Source organism: Siniperca chuatsi, linkage group LG6, assembly GCF_020085105.1.
Source record: "Siniperca chuatsi isolate FFG_IHB_CAS linkage group LG6, ASM2008510v1, whole genome shotgun sequence".
NCBI classification, from domain to species: domain Eukaryota; kingdom Metazoa; phylum Chordata; class Actinopteri; order Centrarchiformes; family Sinipercidae; genus Siniperca; species Siniperca chuatsi.
Window position 1 is genome coordinate 31,121,564 of NC_058047.1, and position 27,534 is coordinate 31,149,097.

Sequence of the window (27,534 nt, forward strand, 5' to 3'; positions counted from 1 at the left end):
TCCTATGGCTAAAAGTAGCTGCTAACTGTCTGAGTTAGGAGACACTGCTGAAAAAGAGGAGCGTATCAGTCCTCAGTTTTTGGTGTTGGAGTCATTCAATTCAATTCAATTTTATTTATATACTGTCAGTTCATAACAGAAGTTATCTCATTGGCAGAACCAGAGTCAATGGTGGGTGGCCATCTGCTGCTGCCATGTTGGGTTTTGAGAGAGAGGTTCACAAAGCATTTTGTGCTAAAAGTAGGTCCTAAGTCTGAGAGAAGTTAGACCTACTGACAGTCAGATGCTACAGGTAATAAGCCTCATCGCACCAGTGTTTCGGAAAAATATAATACAAAGCTTATTTTGATAGTGGGTGAGTTTATAAGAATCAAATCAGCTGATCAACAAATCAAAACAATCCAATAACACTGCATCACTCTCCACTACTTGGAGACTGGAAAAAAGCAGTTTGCAGTGCTGATGAACTTGGAATATCTCAGCTGTCTGTGAGAACTATTCCTCAAACTAAAAATGCTCTCTTTAGATCCACATTTGTTTGACATCAGGTGTACTTTAAATAATCACCAAAATAAATAAATAAATAATGCTGATTTCATGGCCATCGACGGATTACCTGTAGAATTGCCCCATCAAAGGATTTGTTCCGTCAAAAAAAATTCAAAATTCAAATTAAATAACATTTTATTTTTATATAAAATTTAAATTTGGTGTGCTTTAAAGCTGGAGTGCGGGACTTAATAATTGAATCTAATCTAGTTCCTTTTCACATTCATACGTATTGATGAATATGGTATTTCACATTCACTGGAACAGACCGGTCACTCTTCAACCAATCACTGTAGACTGTAGTGAGTACATTAATTCAGAAACATGATGTCATCCGTAGTAAACGAATCAACCCCACCCCTTCTTTTAGTTTAGGAGTTCTCTCAGACCCTCAGTAAAAGTTGCTTTCAGCAATCTTTTCTAGGAACGTTTAGCACCATGTAGGAGGACTCCTGATGGTAAGATAAGACACTTTGTGAATATGGCCCCAGATGTCTCCTCTGGCCTTTAGAGACTGAAAGGTAAAACACTTCTCACACTTTAGTTTATGTGCTGGATTAGAATGGAGTTTTATGAGCTAGCAGGGGAGAGCATGTGTGATTAAATTGAAAGCAGACATGGGTGTTGAAACTGGGAGTGAAATTCCTCTGGTCATCAGCTGAGTGGTGCAAAATGTACTGTCACCATGCAGGGTCATTACCACTGGGGGAGCAGAGCTGCTGGCTGAACTCCAGCAGGAGCTTTCTCAGCTCCCAGAAATATTTCAGACAAGATTTACCCACTCTGCTGTGCAGACCTGGCCCAGGTGTTTCTACTGGGGATGGGATGCTCTGCACTTTCTCTAAATGCCTCCACGTAGTATTTTCTTCAGGAAATGGTTATTACCACTGTAGAATGCTCATTTACAGCAGCACAGGTGCTTGTCAGTTCATGCCTTGATGTTTACTTGTATAATAATATAATAATACTTGTAATCATGAGGGGAAAAAAGAACAGAAAAATGCAGACATATTCCCCAGGCGAAGAGCACAGGACCCTCTCAGTCAAACTCTGCTCAGAAACATATTGAGCCATGTTAAAACATGCCCCATTGGTTTGCATTATTTCATGTAATTATACCACTATTCCATGTTACAATTGAATTGGGCAATGTTCAGGCAATTATGTATAACTGTACAAAACATCATTATTGATTTTAGTGAGAGTGCAGTCACAAGAAAATCTTAGTGTGATGCTTTAGGGTATCAGTGTAATATTTTCTATCAATTTCATAAATACAGCTTCAGAAGGAAGAACAAGAGAAACAGAACTTAGGTTTGGCCAACAACACCACAAAATGAAGCTCTAGCGTTAGTTGAGTCAGGAAGACTAGACCTCATACCATTCTGCCATTCACTCCTCTAACGCATGCTGGCTTATATTTCCTGCTGTCATTATCCGGGGCTGTCAAATCACAGTGACATCAGCTGTTCCATCAGCCGGTCTCTATCCAACGGCACAGTGACGCACCTTCATTGTCAACCTATCATCCATCTGTTTAAATATATGTATAAATTCTCTCTCTGCATTCAGTACGTTCATGCAACGGTTGTGTGCGCCTCGACCTCCGCATCTCCGCCCAGTCTTCAGAATGATGAGCTGAAGGATCTGCGATCAGCCTCAGCAGAGTCATCAGCCACCACCACCAGTGTCTGGACTTCATGGGGGCCTGTATTCTGCCGCTGCTCAGGGCAGACACCCCCCACCACCAAAAATATAAGCGCCAAAGACTCTGTCAAGATTAACACCTCACGTCATCTGTTAAAGAAATACTTATCTTTTCTTTATTCACTTGTCTCTCCTGATTGAAAAACATCAGTATCACCAGTGATTGACTCAGATACTGGAGTAAAACAAAGCTATCCTCCTCAATACGACAAACACATCTTCCTCTACTTTTACAGAATATTAGGAAAATATCATTTGACTGTCTCTCTCTCTAGGAGTGAACATCCTTTTTTTATATCCTTGTAGTAGGCATTATTATTACTTCTTGCCCATTGCTACTTTGTCCTTCTTTTTGCCATTCAAACCCTTTTTTGGGCAGGTAATGTATTATTCCTTTCTATTTTCTCTATTTACCATTTTTCTATGTAGTAGTTTCTGTGGTCACTGTTTCCTTCTTGGGTAATATGTGTGATCCATGTGTAGTATGACGCAGTCGTTCTTGTACAATATTTTTTCTATATTATTTCCATTTATCAAATTTTTTTAGTATTTAGTAAGTGTTGCTGATTGGTCCAATCTAAGAGTAGACTGACTCTTAGTCATGCACATCATAACCACCTGATTGATGGGTGTGTTTATGTCTGTATATTTGTTCTCTTCTGTGGTGTTTACTTGATAATGGCTGATGAAGATCTCTGTTAGAGTGAAACGTTGCTCTGTTAACTTTAATCTATTGTCTGATGTCTACCTTTTATTTAAAAAATGTGCAGGTAAATATGAATACTTGATTATTAAGTTGCAGATGCTTACAGGCATGAAAGTACAGAAACTTTGCTCATGGCTCAAAAATGCACGACCAGCTGTTTTATACTTTTTTTTTAGCTCGGTGTGTACCGAGTCTGCAGTGGTATGTATTGCTTCTAGTAAATAAAGCTTCCTTCCTTCCTTTGATTTATTTTCTCTTTTTAACATAATAACAAAGACAAAGATTATTAATTTTTAAAACAGCTAGATCAGACTGAGGCTTGACGTACACACCTTCAAACTGATTAAATAATAATTCAGTCAGTGGTGGAGTGTCGGGGGTGGCTTTTCAACTCTTCTTTTATTTCAGTATTTTAATTTCAGTTTGTTAGTATAAGCGTTATTAGATAAGTATTATTTATCATAAAAGAGACTAAACTCTGGTTTGGCTAACTAGCAAACTGACTGGTAGAATAAACAGACATACAAACCACAGCCATTCATCTTAGTCCAAGCTTTTAAAAGCCCAGCAGTATATGCCTGCTAACCCACAACCTTTCCCATCCTCAACTAAACAGTTTTGTGTCTAAACCGAATCAAACGCTAATATAAATAGTGATTTGTAACGGTCTTGGAAGGCACTGACAAACTATGTCATCATTTAGTTTGGAGGAATTGTTGCAACTAGGTTAACAACTACAGTTTATCAACAAAACAATCAAATCCATTTATGGAATGTTGAACATACTATACTGTACCAAAGTAAAGCTGACTGACTGGTGGAGAAAGATGTTGTGTGAGGACATTGTAGTGACTTACATTCATTCTCTGCAGAGTTACCCTAACCTTGACCAAAGACCAAGTCTTAACTCTAAGTTGATGGTTTACCTTGTGCAGACTTTTTGAGCTTTTTGTCCCCAAATGGGAGGTAATATTTAGGTTATCTGTGTGAATAATAACCTAAATATTAGGATATTTAACATTATTGGTTTATAGTTTTGTTTGATATAGTTCTATATTAATTGTATTGACTCCACCTAGACTTTGGTTCTTTCTATCTCTATTAAATTACTAATTTCTAAAAATAAATCTGTTCCTGTTTCCCGTTTCTTTGCATTTTATTATTGACATGTATAAGATTTGTCCTCTTCAACAGTGGTGGGTCATTTCCCACCCATCGCCTGTCTTTGCAGTATATGTGCAGAACTGACCAGTCCAGACTGAACTACCAGAATGCTGATAGCTTGCTGATGAAATAAGAAAATAAAATACTTACCAACGGCGTCAGGCCAGGGTGTGTGGACGCTGCTGTCCTGTTCCAGATCCTCTACAGGAGACCAGGGCTGCCTGAGGACACGCTGAAGGTCTGGTTGAGGCTCTTTATTGTCGTCCTCAGAAAATACATCTTCCACCATTGTCAGCAATGATGCCACCACCCACAGCATCACCTGACAATATCAAGGAACACATACTGTAGTTACTTTGGTCAGCAGGCTGGCTGGTTAGTAAGGGAAGCTGGAAGATTCACTGATTCACTTGCACTACATCGTAAAACGTTTTCACTGCAACAGCGGTGGGAAGGCAAAAACACTAATCCATCACCACAGAAACTGTGATTCAGTGGTACTTTTAGCCAAAAGAATGGCTGCCATACATGATTTATTAACAAACCTTCATTGACTTTCCTTTGGCACAAAAACACAGAGGTGGAAGAAGTACAGATCTTTTACTTAAGTAAAAGTAGCAATAACACAGTGTAGAAATCCTCTGTAACAAGTAAACGTCCTGCATTAAAAAATTATACTTTATAAAAGTACAAAAGTAGTAGCATCCAAATCTACAATATATATTCTGTTTTTTTATCGACAATTCTAATCTTATTTGGGAACGAGCCTCCTTTTGTAGCAGAGATGGTATCCACCCCAGCATCCATGGCACAAGAGCACTTTCTGCAAACATTTTCCATGTGGTTACTACAGCCTCTCTTCAGTGACTGACAGCCACTCGCTCCATAACAGCTCTAGACTACATACTGGTCACTGATTGCTCCTCTTCGTCTCCAGTGACCTCTTCACCTCCATTTCGTACCACTAGCTCCCCCTACAGCCCAAGTAATTCCTGCGACAATCCAGAAAGCTTCTCTATCATCCCAGTTGTAATCAATAACAGACCATCACACAATTGCTATCATGCAGTATACAAATCCAGGGTGGGTCCGTCTCTCTCTAACGCGGTTCCTAATAACGATAACATTCCTGGGATTGTGACTGGTAAATCTGGTAAACGGAATGCACATGTTCACAGAAATATTAATAACCTGGTTAAGATTCAGACTCTCTCACCAGCTCAGAATGTAGACAAAGTCAACTCCCTTAGAATGGCACTTGTGAGGTCTCTCTCCTGTAAAACTTTTCTTTTAAATGACTTTATTTTGTCGGCAAACCTGGATTTCTGGAGTCTTGGTTACATCCCAATGGCAGCAGTCAGCTCATGGAGCTGTGTCCCCCCAGCTATGGTAGTTTGAGCTGACCGAGGAGTAGTGGACATGTGGGTGGCCTTGTGAGTGTGTATCGAAAAAAATTCAAATATAAACAATCGGATGCCCACGAGTTTTCCTGCTTTGAGTTGCTAACGTTTAAGCTCAACGTTTCACAACCCGTCCTTGTGGTTTGGTAGTAAATCCAGACCCTCCAAATGTTCCTGCTGATTGTGATGCTGACTATGAATTTTTATTAACTTTACAGAGAAAGTGGAGTCTATCAGAGGCATCGTGGCAACTGGCTTCTTTCGAGCTCTACCAGCGGACACTGCACAGCAAAAGACGCCTCCACAGCGGAACCACAATTCTTCCCATTTTGGCTCGTCTACAACAGATTGCCAGCTAACAGCAGCACCAAAGCCACCTCTCTTTCCCTCCCACGGACAGGTAACGTAACAACTGGGCATGGCATAGAGTAACAGTGTATATAGCTAAGCAAAGGACTGTTTAACTTTTGTACATGTGACATTACTGATGTGTTTTTCTGGGTTTTGTTGTTGTGATGTGTTACTGTGACTGTTAGGCTAATTTGGTAGCCACAAGTCTTTGCATGCTAACTAACTCCTTTTAACTTGGCACCGATATCTTAAACAGACCCCACACATTCACCTCTAGTTTGGCCCTTAAAGACAGCCACCCCGGCGGAGAGTAACTTTAAAGCTCCCGCTTCACGTGTTCCTTTGTTTCTGACCACGTGGGTTCATGCTCGTGCACGCAGACATACGGAGGCAGAACAAAGAAACATACGCACACTTTTGGTGTGCACCCAGACCTGCGGACGCACACACACACACAAATACACACGCACACTTTGTTCTGCAGTTTTGTGTATTTAGCGTCTTCATATTGTGTTTTGCTTTATTATCTTTAATAAATGTGTGTGTATATTTATGCTGGTTTCTTTAATGTTGCACAAGAGTGAGTAATTTGCCAACCTCTGCTATGTTGAACTCCATATCCTGCAACCTACTAGCTAATGGTGGTAATTCTGGTACCTAATTGATAGTTTAGTGTGTTTTATGAGACTCAATCAATTAATTGGCAATTAATTCTTTAAGAAGAGGGGTGCCCCCGAGGACTTTATTAATTAAAGTTATTTATGATAACCCCCCCCACCCAAACATTGTAAATCCCACCATAACAATATCTTTGAAACCTTCCAATCTGGTTTCCTTCAGCATCACAGCACAGAGACTGCCCTTCTTAAAGTCACTAATGACCTTTTAATGACCAATGATGCTGGCATGTGTTCCATTCTCATACTGGTTGATTTGAGTGCTGCTTTTGACACGATCGATCATGGCATTTTATTGGACAGGAAATGGGTGGGCATGTCGGGCTTTCAGACAGAAAATTCTGTGTGTCCACTAAGGCACCAAGTGCCTAGTAGATGTAAGAAACTGGATGTCAAACAATTTTCTTCATTTGAACTCAACCAAAACAGAAATTACTGTCATTGGCTCCAGCAACACAAACAGTCAAAAACTTCCATCTATTGGGTATCCGTCTGAGTACATAAAGCCTGTTGCTGGAAATCATGGCGTCTTGTTTGATTGTAATGATTGCAATAAAGCTTTGAGTAGCACGTTACATGATTTGTACAAACTTGCTTTTATCAACTAAGGAACAATGCCAGAATTCATCCTATGTTAAGTTTTAAAGACCCTTTTATCTTTTTATCATGCCTGGATTACTGTAACAGCCTTTTTCCATGCCTAAATAGAAACTGTAGACCGGCTACAGACAGTACAGAACTCAGCTGCTAGGCTTTTAACCAGACTAAACAGGTTTGAACACATCACCCCGGTTTTAGCCGCTTTACTCCGGCTTCCAGTACGTTTTAGAATTGATTTTAAGGTGATTTTAATTACTTACAAGTCACTAAATGGTCTGACTCCTCAGTATGTATCAGATCTTTTATCCCCGTACGACCCTGCTCGCACCTTGAGATCCTCTGGCAGGGGCCTTTTATGTGTTCCAGACTCTCGGCTGAAGACTACGGGGGACAGAGCTCTGGAACACCCTGCCCGAGGAAATATGTCAGGCTGAGTCAGTGGCTTCTTTTAAATCTCAGCTTAAAATGTACTTTTATCGCACCGCCTTCCCTGATCTGATCTGAATCTAGTTTTTATTATTTATTGTGGTTCGTTTAATATTTTTATTCTGTTACTGCTGTGTTTTAATTGTTTTATGATCATGTTTTATGTGTTCTTTGTTTGCTATGTGAAGCACTTTGTAACTTTGTATTGATAAGTGCTATATAAATAAAGATATTATTGTTATTATTATATAAAGTACTAAAAGTAAAATTACTCATTATGCAGAATGGCCCATTTCAGATAAATACATATATTATTATGAGATTATAATTACTGAAGCATGAATGTACATATTAAGGTTGTGTTTATTTTAATTACTTTATATACCAGAGGTGGAAATCACAAATCACTTTGCTGATTCGAATCACTTCGTACAGTTCAGTGACGTTAGTACACTCAGTCTGTTGCAAAATCAAGCTGTTATGTTCAGTTCAGTTCAAAACTAGCCTATACATGCAATGTACATCAGCAGCCTGTTATTTACTACTGTTTCTGGCCCTTTCACTTTTAAAATACTTTTAACGAGGAAGTAACATACTGAGCTGAAACCGTCCTAAAAGCTACGGATTTAGTCAGTGAAAATGCTGATTCAGTATAGTCAGTTGTCTGAAAATCCATTGATAAAGATTTGTTCGTACATGTACTGAGCACCTCTATTATATACTGCTGGGTAGTTTAATCTATAATCATACACCATAATTTATGTTGTGATTATATTTTGTATTAATAATCTGAATCTGCAAAGTAGCTAGTAACTCAAGCTTTAAAATAAATGTAGTGGAGTAAAAAGTACAATATTTCACTCTGAACTGTAGCATAAAATGGAATTACTCAAGTAATTGTGTACTTGTGTATGTGCATGAGATACTAACAAGACAAGGACTCACTCTTAAAACACTGTTGCTTAGTACTTGCAGTCAAAAAAATCCATCCAAAACAATGTTGGTGCCAAACTTTGTGCCGGTCCATCTAGTAGATCGGTAGTCCACACAGATAAGTGTAAATGCAGCACTGAAAGATTCATCCCCTGGAGACCAGCGATCAGTGATGTCTAAACCAAATTCCATGGCAATTCATCCAATAGTTGTCGGGATTATTCAGTCGGGCGACTGGCCGAAGACCGACTTGCCATCCCTAGAGCCATGCCACTAGGACTTTATTTTAAAATTTGCATTTAATTTAGTGATATACAGTGTTACATACATTGTGGAAACTGAAAGCTGCCCTGGGTAAGCTGATCTATCCTGTTCCATCAGCTCTTTGACATGGAAATTGTGTCTGGGTTCCCTGTGTCTGGCTCTGAGCCTATCAAGGCCCTGTCTCTTTAATTACCTAATTGCCACGTGACACCTTCCCACTGTGCAGGTAAGGTTAATATTTTAACATCACTTATGAAATGAGTTTCTCTGCAGTGTCTGGCAGGAACATAGGGCCCAGATCAAATTTGCAATGTAGTAGAAAACTGGCTGATGGTGGAACATGTATGGCAGCAGTCTGCCAGCCATCCTACTGGCCTGCTTTTCCTTTTGATTCTCATACATTTACAAACTCCTGCTCACCTTCCAGTTCTTCAGGTGATGCTGGGTAGTCGACGCCTCCTGCTTCCACCAGGTTTTTCCATCTGAAAAAGAAAACGATAAAGAAAAGCACTCTTCATTCAGTAGTCTAATTAACCGTTCTTTTAAAATTGTGGAATGTTTCCACAAGGGGAGGATTTTTTGGCTTTCCTTCATTTTAATATCTCAGTACATTTAGTTTTGTTAAATCTTTATTCATCAAAAGAGTCTCACTGATGATTCATACTCTCTACCACAGTGCAAATTCATTTCACTCACAGGATAACACACTTCACGTATTTTGTATAAATGCTATCTGGTGTTTATGGAGATATGTATTTAAGTTTAGAGAGAATGTTTTATCATCTTATTAATAAAGGGAAATACATGCTACTAGGAAAACTTAATGTTCTTTTCACAGCTTAGATATGAAAACAGTCCTTTCCTTAAATTCAAATAAACAAATGGATTACACAAAGGTAAAAACAATTCACCCTGATTCACACTGAGAACAGTAAATCCACAGTTGGAGCCAGGGCTGTAATACCTGAGTCTGGTTTTGGTCTCGATTCTGGCCTCAAGAACGTTTTTCTATTTTCTAAAACATATCTAGGTCTTGTAGGTGTTTTGAATCTGACTTGTCATGGTCTCTGCCACCAGTCTCACCTATTACAGTCTTTGGTCTTGACAGAGTCCAGTTTTTTTTAGTACAAGCAGCGATGGAGTTCTGTCAGCAGACAAAATGACCATCACAGCAACACGTACAGTGGGACATTAAATATGACATGAACACTTTATCTCCATGAAGGAAAAGAGAATGGACTTTAATGTGAAATAACGTCAGTCAGATACACCCTCTTTCCTTCTGTCTGTCTCTGTCTGTCTCTTTGAGTCTTTTGTTTCCCGATGATTAAATGTCTCTGTGGCCATCTGTGTGTATTTATCTCCTTAACAAGAACACAGCAAAGAGATCATATAATGTAATGTAAATATAATGTATTAAATAAACTGCAGTGTGCTGTCTACATGGAGTCAGTTAGCAGGGATAGAGCCTGAGTAATTTGGAATTGATCCAGTTTTGCATGTAAAGCACCTGTTGATGTGTGATTTGTGAATGAGCCTGTGGAGTAGGTCTACTTGAATATAATGTGCTCTGTTGTATTACATCACAATAGAACAGTACTACTGATTTAAAGTTGTTAACTTTGTTGGTAAAATAACACATTGTCCTACTTTATATATTTGGAGGACCTGTCTGACTTGGCTTCTGAGCCATTACACTGCTAAAATAGTTTAGTTTCAGAGTAGATTTAACTGGCCCCAGTCTGTCAATAAATTCAACTCGTTCAACATCCACAGAACTGGGGGCACACAGATAATATCAGGGAAGAAAACAAAGACCTTGCTGTTCTCTGCTTTTAATGTGGAATGGGAGCCCAAAATCCATCTCTAGTCCACAGACTCTAGACCAGCTCGAGAGTGGATGCTGAAGGCAGAAAAGGAGGCAGATTGCTTTGATGACCCAGGTGGATGCAACTCTTTCATTAAAGGAAAGATCACACCAGTTTTAAAATGCAGGATCCACTGGACAGGCAGACAGATACAAAGACTGCGTCCATAAACCAGGTCCAGGATGTAAAAATAGCAAAACAAGACAAAAGTGAAGTTTGTTATGTTGTGCTTTTAATGTTTCTTTTCTTTCTTTCTTTTTTACAACTTCATGTTTATAAAATAGCTCAGCCTCTCTCTGCTTCCTTCAGTAAAGCAGACATGGATGGACAGTTGGGTGCAGGAGGCGATCTGGATCAGATTACACATGTGTGTGTAAATGACGCACTAACATCAAGCCTGCATGCGGCTACTACAGTTTAGAATAGACCAGACTAAGAACACCAATGAAGTGCATCTAGAACTGACTTGTTTTTCTGTAGTAGAGGTCTATTGTGTAATCTATGTAATCTATTGTAATGACAGCAATTATCAAAAATGCTTAATAGTCCCACTAGTGGCCCACTGAGACAGAAATGTTCTTTGTACCCCACAATACAAAAGTGTTGGATGAAAGAAGTTTCACTTTTTTTTTAACTCAATTTTTAACAGAAAAACAAGTCAGTTCTAGATTTCTTCTGAGGCTTTCAGTCAAATCTTGTGGTCTTCACAAGAAGAAGAAAAACTCAGAGGAAAGCTCATGGAAAGTTCAAAATGGAAAGGGTTTCATCATCTGGGGAACATGAATGTGCTCAGAACATTTCATGGCATGACATAAATTTTTTTTATATCAAGTCCCAATACTATGGACGTCCTAGTTCCCCGTGCATCAGTTCCGTTGTTCATGAGGAGCCAGGAGCTGCACGTGACCATTGTCTGGCCTCAAGAACGTTTTTCTATTTTCTAAAACATATCTAGGTCTTGTAGGTGTTTTGAATCTGACTTGTCATGGTCTCTGCCACCAGTCTCACCTATTACAGTCTTTAGTCTTGACAGAGTCCAGTTTTTTTTAGTACAAGCAGCGATGGAGTTCTGTCAGCAGACAAAATGACCATCACAGCAACACAAACAGTGGGACATTAAATATGATATGAACCCCACCTCCCCAGCGCATTTCAATGCTTTGGAGGATATTGCAAAGCTATGGTCAATGTATGCCTCCTCTGAGTTGTTAATAATTGGGGATCTTAACCTGGACTGGCTCTCTGACAGCTCTAACAAATTCAAAGATCAGTGCCTGGAACTTAATCTTTTTCAGCCCATAGACAAACCCACCAGACCAAACTTCAAAAATCATATGAACTTCACAATAATTGATATCATACTTACTAACAGACCACACAAATACCCTGCCTCTGGAGTTTTTGCCCTTGATGTCAGTGATCACTCTCCATCGCCTGTGCTAGAGATAGTAGAATTCCAAAATCTCAATCTCAAATTATCACCACAAGAAATTACAAGCATTTTAATCTTCAGAATTTTTTAAATAATTTGTCAGTCTCTGACACTGGTAAAATTGTCTGTATTACTGATCCTGCCGTAGCACTGGTAAACTTTACAAAATCTTTTAATGTTATTGCTGACAGACATGCTCCTTATAAAAACAGATTTAGTCCTTGGTTCTCGCCACAACTCTCCAATGCCATCCACAACAGAGACAACGCCCGGTCCGAGGCTAGATCCAGTGGCACCCCTGAGGACTGGTTAACCTTTAGGCAACAAAGAAACATCTGCACCGGCATGATTAGGAAGACTATATCAAATTATTATCAGTCAACCCTCTCTGCCTGTGATACTTCCTCTAAATTTTGGAACATCATAGCATCTCATAAAAACTCACAGTGACACAGAAAGATCGTTATAGACATCGGTGGTAACGACTCCCGATTACGCCAGTCGGAGGTCACTAAAGTTAATGTTGAGTCAGTGTGTACATATGCAATGTCGGACTCCGTAGTTTTCTCTGGGCCCCTGCCAAACCTGACCGGTGATGACATGTTTAGCCGCATGTCTTCATTCCGCCACTGGCTGTTGAGGTGCTGTCCAGCAAACGATGTGGGCTTTGTAGATAATTGGCGGACTTTCTGGGGAAGACCTGGTCTGATTAGGAGAGACGCGTTCGTCCCACTTTGGATGGAGCAGCTCTCATATCCAGAAATCTGGCCGAGTTTATTAGTGGACCAAAACTATGACAACTCAGAGTTGAGACCAGGAGGCAGCGTTGCAGTCCTACACACTTCTCTGCACTTCCAGAGCAGTTACCCACCCAAAACTCCTTAGTGACGGTGTCTTCCCCCCCGACCACTTAAATTAATTAAATCAAAAGTTAACAGAAGAGGAGTTATAAATAAAAACCTAAACAAAAATGACAAACAAACAAAATAGGAGAATTAAATGTGGACTCTTAAACATCAGATCTATGTCATCTAAAGCTGTACTAGTGAACAATTTAAGAAAAGTATCATATTGACTTATGCTGTCTTACTGAAACCTGGCTGGGTCATGAAGAATATGTTAGCCTAAATGAATCCCCTCTGCCCAGACATATTAATACTCACATTCCTCGAGGCACCAGCCAAGGAGGTGGAGTTGCAGCCATCTTCGACTCAAGCTTATTAATCAACCCTAAAACTAAACTAAATTATAACTCATTTGAAAGCCTTGTTCTTAGTCTTTCACACCCGACCTGGAAAACACGACAGCCAATTCTATTTGTTATAGTGTACCGCGCTCCTGGTCCTTATTCTGAGTTTCATTTGAATTCTCAGAGTTTTTATCAAGTTTCGTACTTAAATAAAGTAATTATTGTAGGTGATTTCAATATTCATGTGGACGTTGAAAATGATGCCTTAATACTGCATTTATCTCATTATTAGATTCGATTGGCTTTTGTATAGTGTACATTATTTAGTGTACATAAACTCACTGTTTTAACCACACCCTCAACCTTGTTCTGGTATATGGCATTGAAACTGAACATTTAATAGTCTTTCCACAGAATCTTTCATTATCGGACCATTATTTAATAACTTTTGAACTCCTATTACTGGACTACACACCATTAGGCAAAAACTCCTACCCTAGATGTCTATGTCATAGTGCTGTAGCTAAATTTAAGGAAGCGATCCCAGCGGCATTTAATTCGGTGCTATATCTCAATATAACAGAGGACTCCTATGCTAATTTTAGCCCCTCCCAAATTGACCATCTTGTTGATAGTGCTGCAGGCTCAATGCAAACAACACGCAATTCTATCGCTCCTCTAAAAAAAAAGATAATAAAACAAAGAAGGTTAGCTCCATGGTTTAACCCCCAAACCCGCAAATTAAAGCAAACATCGCAAAAACTTAACAGGAAACGGCGTTCCAACAATCTGGAAGAATCTCGTTCAGTCTGATAGTTGCGCTAGATGGCATTGTCCTGGCCTCCAGCACCACCGTAAGGAACCTCAGACTTATCTTTGATCAGGAGTTATCCTTTACCTCCCACATGAAACAAGCTTCAAGGACTGCCTTCTTTCACCTATTTAACATTGCAAAAATCAGGCACATACTGTCTCAAAATGATGCAGAAAAACTAGTCCTTGCATTTGTTATTTCTAGGCTGGACTATTGCAATTCCTTATTATCCGGCTGCCCGAATAAGTCCCATAAGACTCTCCAGTTGATCCAGAATGCTGCGGCATTTGTACTGACAAGAACTAGGAAAAGTAGTTCAATATTAGCTTCTCTGCACTGGCTTCCAGTAAAATCCAGAATAGAATTCAAAATCCTTCTCCTCACCTACAAAGCTCTTAATGGTCAGGCATCATCATATCTTAAAGAGTTCATAGTGTCTTATTACCCCACTAGAACACTGCGCCAGAGCCTTCAGTTATCAAGCTCTTCTGCTGTGGAATCAGGTCCCAGTTTGGGTTCGGGAGGCAGACACCATTTAAGAGTAGGCTTAAGACTTTCCTATTTGATAAAGCTTATAGTTAGGGCTGACTCAGGTGAGTCCTGAACATCCCTTAGTTATGCTGATATAGGCCTAGACTGCCAGGAGACTTCCCATGATGCACTGAGCTCCTCTCTCCTCCTCTCCCTCTCCATCTGTATGCAGAGGGACTCCCCATCACCTCAGCTTCTTCCTAGTGTAAATTTTATTTTAATCTGGTCAGCAGTGCAGATGTTTACAAAACCCTGATTAGGTTAAAAACTTGGTGCAGATAATCTTAACCCATATCTCCTTTATCTAAGTGCCCCTTAATCTGTCCACATTTAGCACATATTTTTTATCAAACATCTTTAACAGGGATGATTCCAGCTTCGTGGGAAAGCACCTCAGTAACAGAGTTACACAAAAGTGGTAATGTCTCCAATCTCAATTATCGCCCAATATTCAACTTCCCCTATCAGCAAAAATCCTATAATCCTTGGTCAATCTGGTTTTTGGCTCGGTCACAGCACAAAAACAGCTGCATTTTCAGTCATTCAGTCATCAGTTTCAAAGTGCTGATTAATGGGAAATTCTGATCTCTATGTAGCAATTGAAGAAAGACAATGTGACCACCAAAAATATACATCAAATATTTCATGGAAAGAGTAAACACTTAAAGCCTCAGTGTGCTTCAAGGTTTCCGATGATGTCTATGCATGTTCTCCCACATGCAGCTTGAAGAAGCTTGTTCTACCTTAACAGCATCTGAAACCTGATGGCGGAATCTGGCAGATTGTGTCCGACAATTTTTTACTTTCTTGGCCAGGTGGGCTTAGGTGTGAAAGGAGGCAAGGTCTGGACTTCTCTCTAAATCTCTCTTTTTTCATTCTACACACAACTACACAGTCGTTGGAGAGAGATCGGGGAGGCAGTGGGATGCAGCCAGAGGATGCTATGACAGCAGGCTTTTCACACTGCCTTTGAGTGTGCCCATTCAGAACAGGTGGAAACACTTTTACCTTTAGATGTGGTTGGAAGACACGTTGTACACCTAGTTCGCTTGAAGCATACTGAGATATTAAGCCAAGGTTTGTCGCTTATGCACAGCAGAGAAGTGGATTATTGAATCATTTGCTAAGTTTCCATCATCATTCTGCTGTATAAACTTGTCACCTTTAGAATCAAATCGTGACCCACAAAGCCTCCAAAGTCAGTTTCATTTCCACTGTGCATAAACACTGGTATCCAATCACATGTGCTATGGGACTAAATGCACAGTATCCATGCTAAATTCAGCTTTTATAAATGAAGTGGGGGCTGTTTGGATTTCCCAGTGTGAGCGTGACTGGTGTGGAGCAGATGTTGATGTGACTCAGCACCAAGCAGACAACTTCCAACACCAGGCATGTGGCAGGAGCTTGTTCTTTTCTTACTGTTCTCTCAAAAGTTACCAAGTTAGTGTAGTAAAAAAAACAAATTGATTGTACATGGACTGGATAATTTTGAGTGCGAACAGCAAATTCAAATCTACCAGTGTTTGGTACTACACTGCTACACTGTCCTGACCCTGTAAGCTTGAGTCTGACCCAGGCTACAGGAGTCGCTGATTACAACGTCAGTGTCTCAGGCTGTCTGGGAGAGATTAGCTATGTTTACAGAAATGCCATTAGCCATCATTCCCACAACTTTGTGTTTGTAGTACTGAACTAACTCCATATTTCCAAGAAAATCTTTTGCTTCCATATTAAGCCTTCCACATTATTTAGCAAAAGATAAATGACCACAGAACCACAGACTTCACTACCTTTCATCACATTTTACTAGAGCTGAAATAGTACAGACAAGCGGATACAATGCAACTCCAACAGACCAATACAGAATGTTAGCGTGCAGATAAATAACCCCTATCCTGGTTCAAGGCTTACTCTACTCAGGGTAAGCTGTTGATAGGCATCTTCATATCAAACTCAGAAGTCTCCTACTTAGGTTTGTATAATCTTTACAATATTCAAAATGATTAAAAATACAATTTTACAGTCAGGGAAACAACAGTTAACAGAAGAAGGTACATGCTCTTTCCACCTAATTACAGCATATTTATTTATTATATATTTAATTCAGGTGTATCTTGGTTATGAAATATGACGTTTACCTACCTGCAATGAAGCAAAAACAACTTCTTTAGTACAGAGAATGATCACAATCTTTCAGACTACTCGAAGTCTGACACAAGTACAACCGAACCACAAAGACGTCATAGAGACTGGAAAGGTGAAGGAAGGGCCACCGTGGAGGTCTCTCAGAGACACAAGCTTCAGTATGGAGCCTAAACATGGCCTCAGGACAGACAGTGAAAGGGAGATCCTGTAGTACTGGCATGGTTTTAAGTCACAATACCTTTCCACAGCAAGGACATGTAGCTAGACCAGCGTAAACTTCAAATTCCGACAATTCTCAAAGCCATACTATTTATCTCTACACAGGAGGCATTTCAGTTGCATTTTTCATCCGTCTCACACGCATCTGATGGGACAGATACGCTTCTACAGGTATTTTAATCATTACAGCTGAGCGCTGCCAAAATGCGGGTGACCTATACAATACTGCTGCTGCTGCTTTCACTCACGGGCTGCGTAGACACAAAGAGGGCATAGATACCGGACTCTAAGATGGGGCTTATTCATTCCAAGTTGCTCACCCAGCTCATATGCCCAAGTTGTCTCTCTTTCTGCCTGCTTTTCCCATAGATTTTACATTAAGGTGACATCATGCACATACACATTGCTTTTCTAGGCTCTGAAAAGCCCCGCCCGACGAGATAGATGTTGGCCCAGTTACCTCAAGGACCATGACATTACGTTCCCCAGCTTTGTGGCTAAACCCCTTGGCTTCCTCCCTGGGCAACAACCCATGCTGCTGGAACCACTGAACCCCCCGCAGGGGATAACGAACCATTCCATACCAGCCTTCCAAGGAACGACTCAGACCACCCACAGCCAGAACACCACTGCTGGCGGCCGAAGACGGTCTAGAGAGCAAGGAGAGGCACTTGGAGGTACAAGGTAATTTATTTATCATTATACAACACAAGGTTGTACAACAAATGAAGTTAGTAGTCCCTTGCTACACACATACTATACATATATACATATATGTATCCTACAGTTATTATACATACAAGTATACACCCAGGAAATAATTCAGTGCACTTTTTGAATTTGCAACTGGGGAAATGCAAGACAGCAGCAACAAGAAAGTGACGTCACATAAAATGTTCAACATCTGGAAACAGTGTCCATCCATTTTGACTGCGCCTGAGCACCAAGCACCATCAATGTAAACACAGAGTCCGCCACACCTCATCCCACCAAAGTCTTGCGCTCCTTCAGCTCAGAACGTGGTGCACCTATTGTGTGCTTGATTTCTGCAAAGATGCTAAGGGAAATTTTTTGGATGAGAAATTAGCCCTACACTCTGGAATTCTCCTTGAACAAATTGAGTCCTCGCACATGGCTAGTACCGTTCCCGTTACCTTGTTTCTTTCCAGCAATCACAGAATCAGACAAAGACACAAAACACTACATGATCCAGAGATGCTCCTCTGGAAAACCTTAACCAGGAGAGACTAAATATAATTTTCCTATAGTGTCTTCACCACAAAAACACCCAATGACTCAGAACAGGCTGTATTATATTTATATATATACTACAGTATATACGTATATAGTAAATTGTATACTTTGAGTAATGGCCTTAATAAAGCACAAATTTAAATTAATTGGAAATCCTTGTAGGGTAAATAATTCAGACCATGGACAAGATGATCAACAACTGTCTCACAGCGCTAATAGACTATTGTTAGTTTTGGTGTTTTTCCAAATTAAGACCACATTTTCCATAAAGCCTGTTGATCTGACTCCTACCTCTACCCCAGCCCCGACATGTAGAAAGTGATTTCCCCATCTGCTTTTGACTCTGTAAACCACCTGCCACATGTTTTAGCTCTGCCTGCTTTGAAGTAACTGCACCCTTTTCTGGTTGCAAAGCAGTCTTACCTGCTGGGGCGACTGTGGCTTAGTGGCAGAGCGGGTCGTCCACCAATCAGAAGGGCGGCGGTTCGATCCAAGCTTCCCCCAGCCCACACGTCGAAGTGTCCTTGGACAAGACACTGAACCCCAAATTGTGTGAGTGTGTGTGAATGATTAGATTAATAGAATGATCAGTATGTGATATGTAGTTAAAGTGCTTTGAGTAGTTAGAAAGGCGCTATATAAGTACAGTCCATTTACCTAAAAATCTGTATTGACTGTTTGATACCAGTAAAAGCCGGATACTTTCTGGCAAACCAGTCCATATAAATTTGAGCTGTAGTTTGACAAGTTAGTCGTGTAAACCTGACAATGGTGTCTCACTGTAGTCTACAGCAGCTGGCTGATTTAGCAAAGCAACCTATGGGCCGTATTATTGCAGCAGCGCTCCAGCACAAGCAGCGCTCTGACACTTTGGTATTTTCCTGACCTTGAAATTCTCTTAGACCGTCTTTGTGGTATTTTAGTGCTGAGCAGAGCGTGGAGTGCACTGTTGGGAGGAGAGGCTCAAACAGGAGGGAGGTTAATTAAAATGAGTCAGTGCAGAGGGAGTTTTTATTGGGAGTGGTTATTCTGTTAAGGGCAAGGTAATTATTTGGAGGAAATGCACAGAAATGCTTAAAAATGTAAATAAACAATTTTAAATTGACGTTAATTAAACACATGCTACCATCTGCCTCTGGTTTGTTCACATAGTAAAACTCTTCTCCATCCGCACTACAGTAGGAGTGTCCCAAGCTATTGTTGTCACGCTTCACTGTGATTGGCTCAGCTGTTTCAGAGCGATGTGACTGGCTAAGAGATTGATTCATCTAAACTCCAGTCCTTTTGCACTTAGTGCCACTGCACATATATGATCCAAAATAGCAGGTGCACTTGAAAATGCCCACACAGTCCGTGCAGAGACCTCCCACTTTGCGCTGGTTGGAGCGCTTGCACCAATAAAATATTATATTAGTTTAAAGCTGCATCAAAATCTTCAAAACTACAGTACAAGCTGACAGATGCAAAGCCACTGCATACAGTATGCCCAGATTATACATTTATGTCATAACAACTTGTGAAAAAGTTAGTTCGTCTGGCCACCTGACAATTGTAAGTACAATTGTCCAAATACAAACGGGTTAAGTGACAACATCTTAAGTCCAATTCCTCTTACATGTAATATTCTTGGCAAATAGATTCTGGTTCTGCGGACAACACAGAGAACTGTTAAATACTGCCTTAACACATTACAGTGATGTACCTAAAATAGACAGGGGAGCAAGTAACTGCTGAGCTGAAGCTCAGTCCAACAAATCGTTTGATTCTCAACATGCATTTAATCAATCTGCTCTCCCAACACAAGGCAGAGTTGTTATCTATATTCTCTTACAAAATGGAAGAATGGAAGTAAACGACTAATCGGCCATTATAAAAATGAAAGGGTAAAAAAGCTCGTTGTTTTCCCGCCTTGTATGGTAAGTCCATGCTGAAGGTGCAGAGGTTAGAGAGCAGAAAGAGCTTGTCTAAAAGAAGACATAAAACTGGTCCCTGGAGATGTGCTCAGGACTCCCATTATGTGATTTAACTAAATAAAGAATCTTCATTTCTAATTACAAAATCCATCTACGCTGTAATATATACTTTAATATAGTGATGAGCATCATATTAAAATCTAACATGATTTTGCATCAATTTGTTGTGATAAAGCATATTACATACTAACTCATTTTAATCTATGAAATGTTCCCCAGGACAATAAGGCTGCAGGGATATCCCTTTATCCTTTGGCAATAAGTCTCTCTATGTATAGTAATGATGCATAGTAATATATATTTAGTGCATTTGGGATAGATAGCTGCATTCTTTGCATATGAGATATGCTGCCTTATTGTTCTGGGGGAATAAAACTAGACTTTTATGTCCATATATCGCACAGAATATGACCTTCCAAAATAAAACTATCTACAGCTCTCTACCCTCAACATACAAAATATTTATTGAATGAAATAAGCTGATGATTTGAATCCAGTTATAACCCTCCACCCTTCCACAGTTTCTTTCTTTCAACCTCCAGCAGTCACTGCGGGTCAGAGGGATTCCCAGAGTTGGAGATATCTGACTTGTGGATTGTGAAGCTGCAGTTTCATTCAGGAAAACGTCTCCATATCTCACCATTCATTGTCTGTATTGTTGTTTTTTTTATCAGAGCCTATTCAGTTCAAACCTTTTCAAATGATACTTTTTGGTTATATATCTTGGAAATCTATAAATTGAAATATTTATAGATTTCTAATGTATTTGAGTATTCTCTGTAAATACATATACAGGCATGCGGAATGTATGCTAAAGCAAATGGATATTTTAACAATTTCCTCCGTGCATGGCACGTGCCATATCGATCACTGTGTTTTGGCTGGGCTGCCTGTTAGAAGAGCGGAAGCTGGGTCTCACATTAGGGCTTCAGAAACTTTGAGACTCAGCTCAGGGCTCTGACGGTGTTAGAATGGGACACATTTGCCATCAGCGGGCTTACCTTTGCCGAGTTTGCTCGCCCTCCCGATCATGGACGTGAGTGTAAAAAGCGAACTGCTGGCTGGAATAATCCACACACACCGGGGCTTTCCTGCGGAGCTCTGCGGCTGTCCCCCGGTTACATCCTGTGGCATAGTGGCGCAGACCTGATTTCGGTGCACCTCATCGCTGGAGACACTGTCAGAGAGTGACAGCTCAGCCCGCAGAGCTGATCCCGGGGCCTGAGCCGACTGCTGTCAGAGGCGCTGCTGAATAACCCAGAGAGCTGCCGCGCCGCGCCGCGCCGCGCCGTGCCGTGCCGTGCCGCGCCGCGCCGCGCGTCCTGCTGCAGGACAAGCTGAAGCTTCGCGTCCAGATGTGTGTGTGTGTGTGTGTGTTTAAAGCCTGCGGTGTCATATTCACTGAATGTCATCACATCGCCTCCTTCCTTCCAGCTCAACATGTTAACACACACTGCATCTTCACGACACAGCACAGACACACGGCTGCTCCACAGGAGCTACTAGCCGGTGCACATGTGATGAAACACTCCCATAACTTTCCAGCAGCGTGTCCATAAGGAAATGTCAGCATTCTAAACAAGTGCAGTTTGATTTCCCAGCATCTGCTAGAGGAGTCTCTCCCATCAGACCAGGTCTTCCTTTAAACTGCATTTGACAAGGCCTTCTAGAAGACACAGCCACAGAATTGCCCAGTAATGCAGCCAAACTGCCGTCACTATGAGACTTTTTATTCTTTATATCACAAATCTCTCATTTGGCTCAAGGAGCTTTACAGTCTGTGCATCCAGGAGAGCCTCTGTCCTTACACCCGGTCTCCCCAAACCCCTTTTTAAAGGCAGGAAACCCTCTCCGGACTGAAGGACATACAATAGATGTTGAATGTACAGATTAAACCAACAAAATAAAATGACAGTATGTACAATCAGGATGACACAATTACTTATAGATTTATCTATTAAGTTATTATATCAGTATCATTTTGGGGACTTTTGAGGTTTTCAAGGAAAATAAAGTCAGTAATCAGGTAAATAAAGGGTGACACTGGTAGTGTTGGTAATAATGAGTCAGAAAAGCTACATTTATTCACAATAACAGTTCTGGACATTGACAAACTTCCTTCTAATTGGTAAGGGCAGTGACACTCATGCCAGAGTGTGTATCTAGGTGAAAGTGAATAGGAAATAGGAAACAGTCTGCGATGCTTTGTAGAAAACCACAAGAAAAGGATCCATAGCTCAAAAAAGCACTGAGCTCGGGCGTCAGCTGTCAGAGGCCCTGCTGTTCCACATACATATACCCACTCCGTCAGTAGCTCACTACTTACATATACTTACTTATTCATTGTTTCATTGTTATGTGTGTATGCATGTATCTACCAATCTTTCTAAACTCAGATTTATTTTTCAGCCAAATGTTAAAACATACCATCATTTCTCAGACATATGCGGCACATACATGTGTGGTATTTGTGTGTTCGTGACTATTTCCTCACCTGTAGTTATGTATACATGCATGTAATGTTTGCATGGGAGCATGCGTGTACGTGTGCATGTTTAACGTGTATCCTAATGTAAGCACACAAATGCACACGTACATGTAAACATGTACTTGTCTTGTCTGCCTCTGCATGTACTTTGTCTTTTTTTTTTGGCTGCTGTGAAAATAAAACAATATTTAATAAAATGCCGTGCCTGTGAGTGGATGAACACCAGTTCAATCAGTACTTGTAAGAAAAAAAAGACTTTCATAATACCAGTAAAAAAGGTAAAACACAGGAATGATAATATCTGACCTCAGTAGCCTACCTTTGCTTCTGAAGTCACTCAAAGCGCTGCAGTGTTCTTTTAAACGATAAACTGTCTCTGACGCAGCAAGCGTTCTGCCCAGAGAGCACAGTCAGTCTGTGTACAGGTTTCAGGAACACGTTTACCGCAAGCAAGGGCTGGTGTGCAACCCTCAGTCTTGTGTGACTTATCAAGATTGGCTGGGACTCAAGTAAAACTCACTCCAGCCTTTTAAACCCCTCTCCTGATTGTGGCTCTCCAGTCAGGAGCACCCCTCCACCCCAGCCTCCACCCAGCATCTCCAGCAGCGCCCGAGCCAAAAACACAAGATTAAAACCCTCTGAAGGCCGCAGCTCCTTCTATGGGCAGCGACGGCTGGTTGCTCGCTGCAGGAGCCTGACCCCGTCACCCTCCGCCGACCAGGGTCCCCTCTCAGCTCGAAAGGCTGTCTGATGGATGGAGGTGAGGGGATGGTGGTGGAGGCCTGGCAGGGGCAGCGGGGCAGGAGACAGCAGCTCAGAGGGGCACTGAGGAGTGACCTGGAACGCACCCCTTCAGCCACACATTTATTCATGATAGCCTGCACAGTGAGCTGCGTCTGCTCCACAGGAAGCACCACCTGCCGCTGCTAAGTAAGCCAAAGATACTTGGAAGAACTTGGACTTGGAACCACTTCACTTTTGAACCTCCACTGTGGTGGGTTTCTTCCATCCTCTGTCAAAGACGGACCGCTTTTCAACCAGTAGCTGTCATCTTCTCTCCACTCCCCCATCTGTTAACTCGAATTCATCTAAAAAGACTTTTTTATCTTTTCATATTTAGAATTCTGGTCATGTGGAGGGCATGAATGTAAAATAGAGAAGAAGTACAATCAGTTCTATTTTGCATCCAGTATAGAATCAGAAACTAGAATAAGAAAGAAGAATCAGAAAGTATGATTCCATGTATCTGGTTTTTGAGTCATATTCAGAATATGATGCTAACATGAAACATAGAGGGGCCTGGTAATTTCACTCCCTGTGACTCCATGACCCAGGGCTCTGATCGTCTTTAACTCCTCAACATCTCGCCAGTCTCTGTCTGACCTATCAAAGGAGCTTGAGTACCCATATATGGGCACCAGCCAGTTCATTTGAATGGATTTCAGACTGGATGTCACTGTCTTTGACAACATTTATAATTGCATAAACGTGCATACTGTTACAATATGTCTTTAAAGATATAGTGATCCTGGAATTGTTGGGTGTCCACTCATTTTAGCATTTTTATTTTATTTTTTTTACTTCTCTGCTCATTTAGTGACTCATTTCCATGCATTCTCAAGTGTAGCAATTGGTATCGAGGTGTTACAGCTGAGTCAGTTTGGTGGGGGCATCTCCGCAGTCACTTCATTGTGGCTGGAGTTTAGTGGTTATTGTGACAATAAATATACTAAAGATCAGCCTCGCACCAAACTGTAATTCTATTTGTGGGGGTTTCCTCCCACATCCAAACATATGGATACATTTTCTAATCATCTAATTTTTAAATGAGACTTGAAACTTGCTTGAAATAGGTCGTCCTTCACAGTAAACATAATGTCTGCTTGTTTCAGACATACTGTAGATACAATATATTTATGCAGTTGTAAGTGCAGATGTATTGCATTACCATAAAACAGTATGTTTGGGATGGATAACCCTTGAGTTTCTGTAAACTGATTGTCATACTATATTCAAATGAATGGAAGCCAATAGTGTATGGAAGGAAGGAAAAAACCAATACACAACAACGATAATGACCTTGGTGAGTACAGTGTTATAATAAACGACAGAAATGATGGGTAGAGCTGGGAAAATAAAACCTCATTTCTAATTCACTCTAGTTTTCCTTTAAGAATGGGGTTTCTTTTCTGCACTTTGTATCCAGCTGATATGGTGTTAAGGTAAATGACCAGAACTTTAACCACAAGTCACATATATATTCAGATGACCATTCTTCTGCAGAAGTAACAGTGCAGCCGTTGGTTTCCGTTCATTCAACCATGAAGACTTGAAACTTTTGCAGTTGTAAATGCTGATTTAAGACATAATTTTGGCAAATCAGAGTTGATATTTATTGCGATGGACAACACATTGCAACACTTAAAACACATTAGTATACTTTGCCTCTGTCTGCTACTGGGGGCCAGTTCAGTTTTCCAGTCAGCCACAGTCCTGGCTGATCAGGCCTGGCTGCTGACGCTCTGTGCACAAGGCTGGAGTCTGGTGCCCCAGTCCTCCATGTGGACATGGACACCGGCCACCGGCTCAGACATCCAATACTCTACCAAAACACTGTAGTCAGGTAAAAGTGCTGCTGTTTGTTTTTACTCAAAAAGTGCACTTGTCGATTCGGAGAGTTCAAAGTCTGCTTGGTAACTCTGCAGCCCTAAATGATGGATGCTGGACGTAACTGCATTTTTTGGACTTAATTAGCCAGAATCCCTGTAAGGTGATGTCAGTAAATTGCACAGAACCTGCTTTTAAGTCATACTGTACGTCACAACTGGCTTTCATGTGTTCAATGATTAGAAAATTCTGAAAAAAGATGAAGGCCAGTGATTGGCCAATAATAACACACTAATTGATCAGCTACAGGACGCAATGTTTTGCTGTGTAAAGGATTAAAGAATACAAATACCAGGCTCATCTATTTTGACTGTTATAGATTTTCACATAAAAAGACATTTTAAAATGAGAACATTGGTTTTACCTTATTTTCACTGAGATTTAATGTTATTACACATGCAAAAGTTGTGTTTTTCCAGCTGGAAGAGCCTACTGATCATCACAGTTAATAGTAAATGAGATCCTCTTGCAGTGAGGACAGTTCAGAAGATGCTTCTGGTACGGGAAAGTAAAGAGAATTATGTACCCTCAAAGTAAGTAAAAATCAATGAAGCATTAATCTAAACGGTGTTTTACTAATTTTCTAATGCGACTTTAAGACTGTGCGATGCTGAGTTGGTTGAAAGTTTCAGAAAAAGCAAGAGAACCTTGAGCTGAGATTATTTTGTCAAAATAAAAGAATGTGTTTAAAATTTGTTGCCCCGGTTCAGCTATGTCTTCTTTGCAGAAAACGTTTTGGCCTTGATGCAGGATCGCCTTCTCCTCTTCAAGAGCATTTGTGGAGATCTACAGGAGATCTACAGTTATGTTGGGGAGTCTGACTCTCTGTTTACTGCTGCTCGGGAAACTGCTTTAGATCTTAAGTTTAGTAGATTTTGTACAAATTTAAATTGATTTGACTGACAGAGCAAGATTAGAGTTCTGTGGGGTGAGGAAGGTCCAAAGTAATATCCGAGATCTGGGAAGACGGTGACATCTCTGCAACAAGCTATGACGAGTCAAGGAACACAGCAGTCAGAGCGTCCGACAGGTTGGAAACAAATGAACACTTCATCCACTTTATTTGGAGGTCAAATTGAAAGTGAGAGCACTTGACATGTTGCTAATAATCCCTCATTATACATATGTTTCCATGACAACTGAGAAATCTCCATCTGTATACGAAGACAGTGTGATACACTTGAAAGCTCTGGAACAAGCTAGTAAGTGGACCTTGAGTTGAGATCAGTCCGAATTATCTTTAGTTTTGACTGAGTTTGTTCAAGTTTACACTGATTTGCTTCACTGAAGCTGAGGGCTTCCTAACAGTGAGCGGGCCGACAGTATAATGCATCTGAGCAAACAGCGTCTCAAATGGGGGATGGGCTGCTCTTCATGATTCATGCTGACATGATGAGCAGATAATTACATTAAAACCTTGCCTCAGGCAGCTTTAAATTCTTGAGAACACAGTTACTGTCGAGCAACAGATTTTTTTCCCCCGCAGGTTCCCAAATCCACTTTTGATGAGTTATACCTTCCATCTCTGGCGCTTCCATAAGTCTACTCAGTTCTGCTTCCCTAGGCCTCGCTTCTCAGCCTACTGTGTGAGTCTGACCGGCTGCACCTAGTTATTTTCCCATAAATCTCTACCTAACACAGAGCACTACATCACCAGCCCTCTCCTCCACACTTCCCAAAGGATATAATTAACTTTCACTTGCCAACAGAATGATGGCTTAACCCTTCAGAAAGGAATTGATGGCTGAAATAATTTCATTTCAATACTCATTTAAACTCATTTTAGCCCCTGCCAGTATGATGTATTTTCAGGTGTATGATTATCAGCTGCACAAACAGTGTGTTAGTGCAGGATGAATAATGTGGAGGAAATGGGGTCTCAGGAGACGTTGCACAAACCGCAACCTGACCTCCTATCAAAACGCACAGTTATTCGTTAGTTGTAGTTTTGCTTGTAAACTGCTACTTACATGTGACTTCAGAACCAAGAGCAGCACATGTGCCTGTGTTTAACAGAGCAAGTGGATGAGTGACGCAGCAATGCGAGCCGACTGCCAAGCCTCACATGCTTCTTCAGTCACGGCCAGTTGCAACTGGCAGCTGATGTTAGAGAGCGGGCAGGCACAGACAGAAGCTTCCTGACAAAATAACCCCGATCATCAGCGTGTGCACTG

At 40.8% G+C, this 27,534-nt stretch overlaps 1 protein-coding gene across 2 annotated transcripts in view; it reads right to left on the reverse strand.

Moving 5' to 3' along the window:
- LOC122877465 (neurturin) overlaps nt 1-22,132 on the reverse strand; it is a 36,382-nt gene extending 14,250 nt beyond the window's left edge. For both annotated transcript variants that reach the window (XM_044199043.1, XM_044199042.1), the window contains exons 1-3: nt 21,207-22,132; nt 9,198-9,259; nt 4,277-4,448 (exon numbers count right to left, since the gene is read on the reverse strand). In XM_044199043.1, the coding sequence (XP_044054978.1) occupies nt 4,277-4,448; nt 9,198-9,259; nt 21,207-21,339 (367 nt within the window). In that variant the 5' untranslated portion in view covers nt 21,340-22,132. The remainder of the gene's footprint in view (nt 1-4,276; nt 4,449-9,197; nt 9,260-21,206) is intronic.
- Between the last annotated feature and the right edge of the window lie 5,402 nt (nt 22,133-27,534).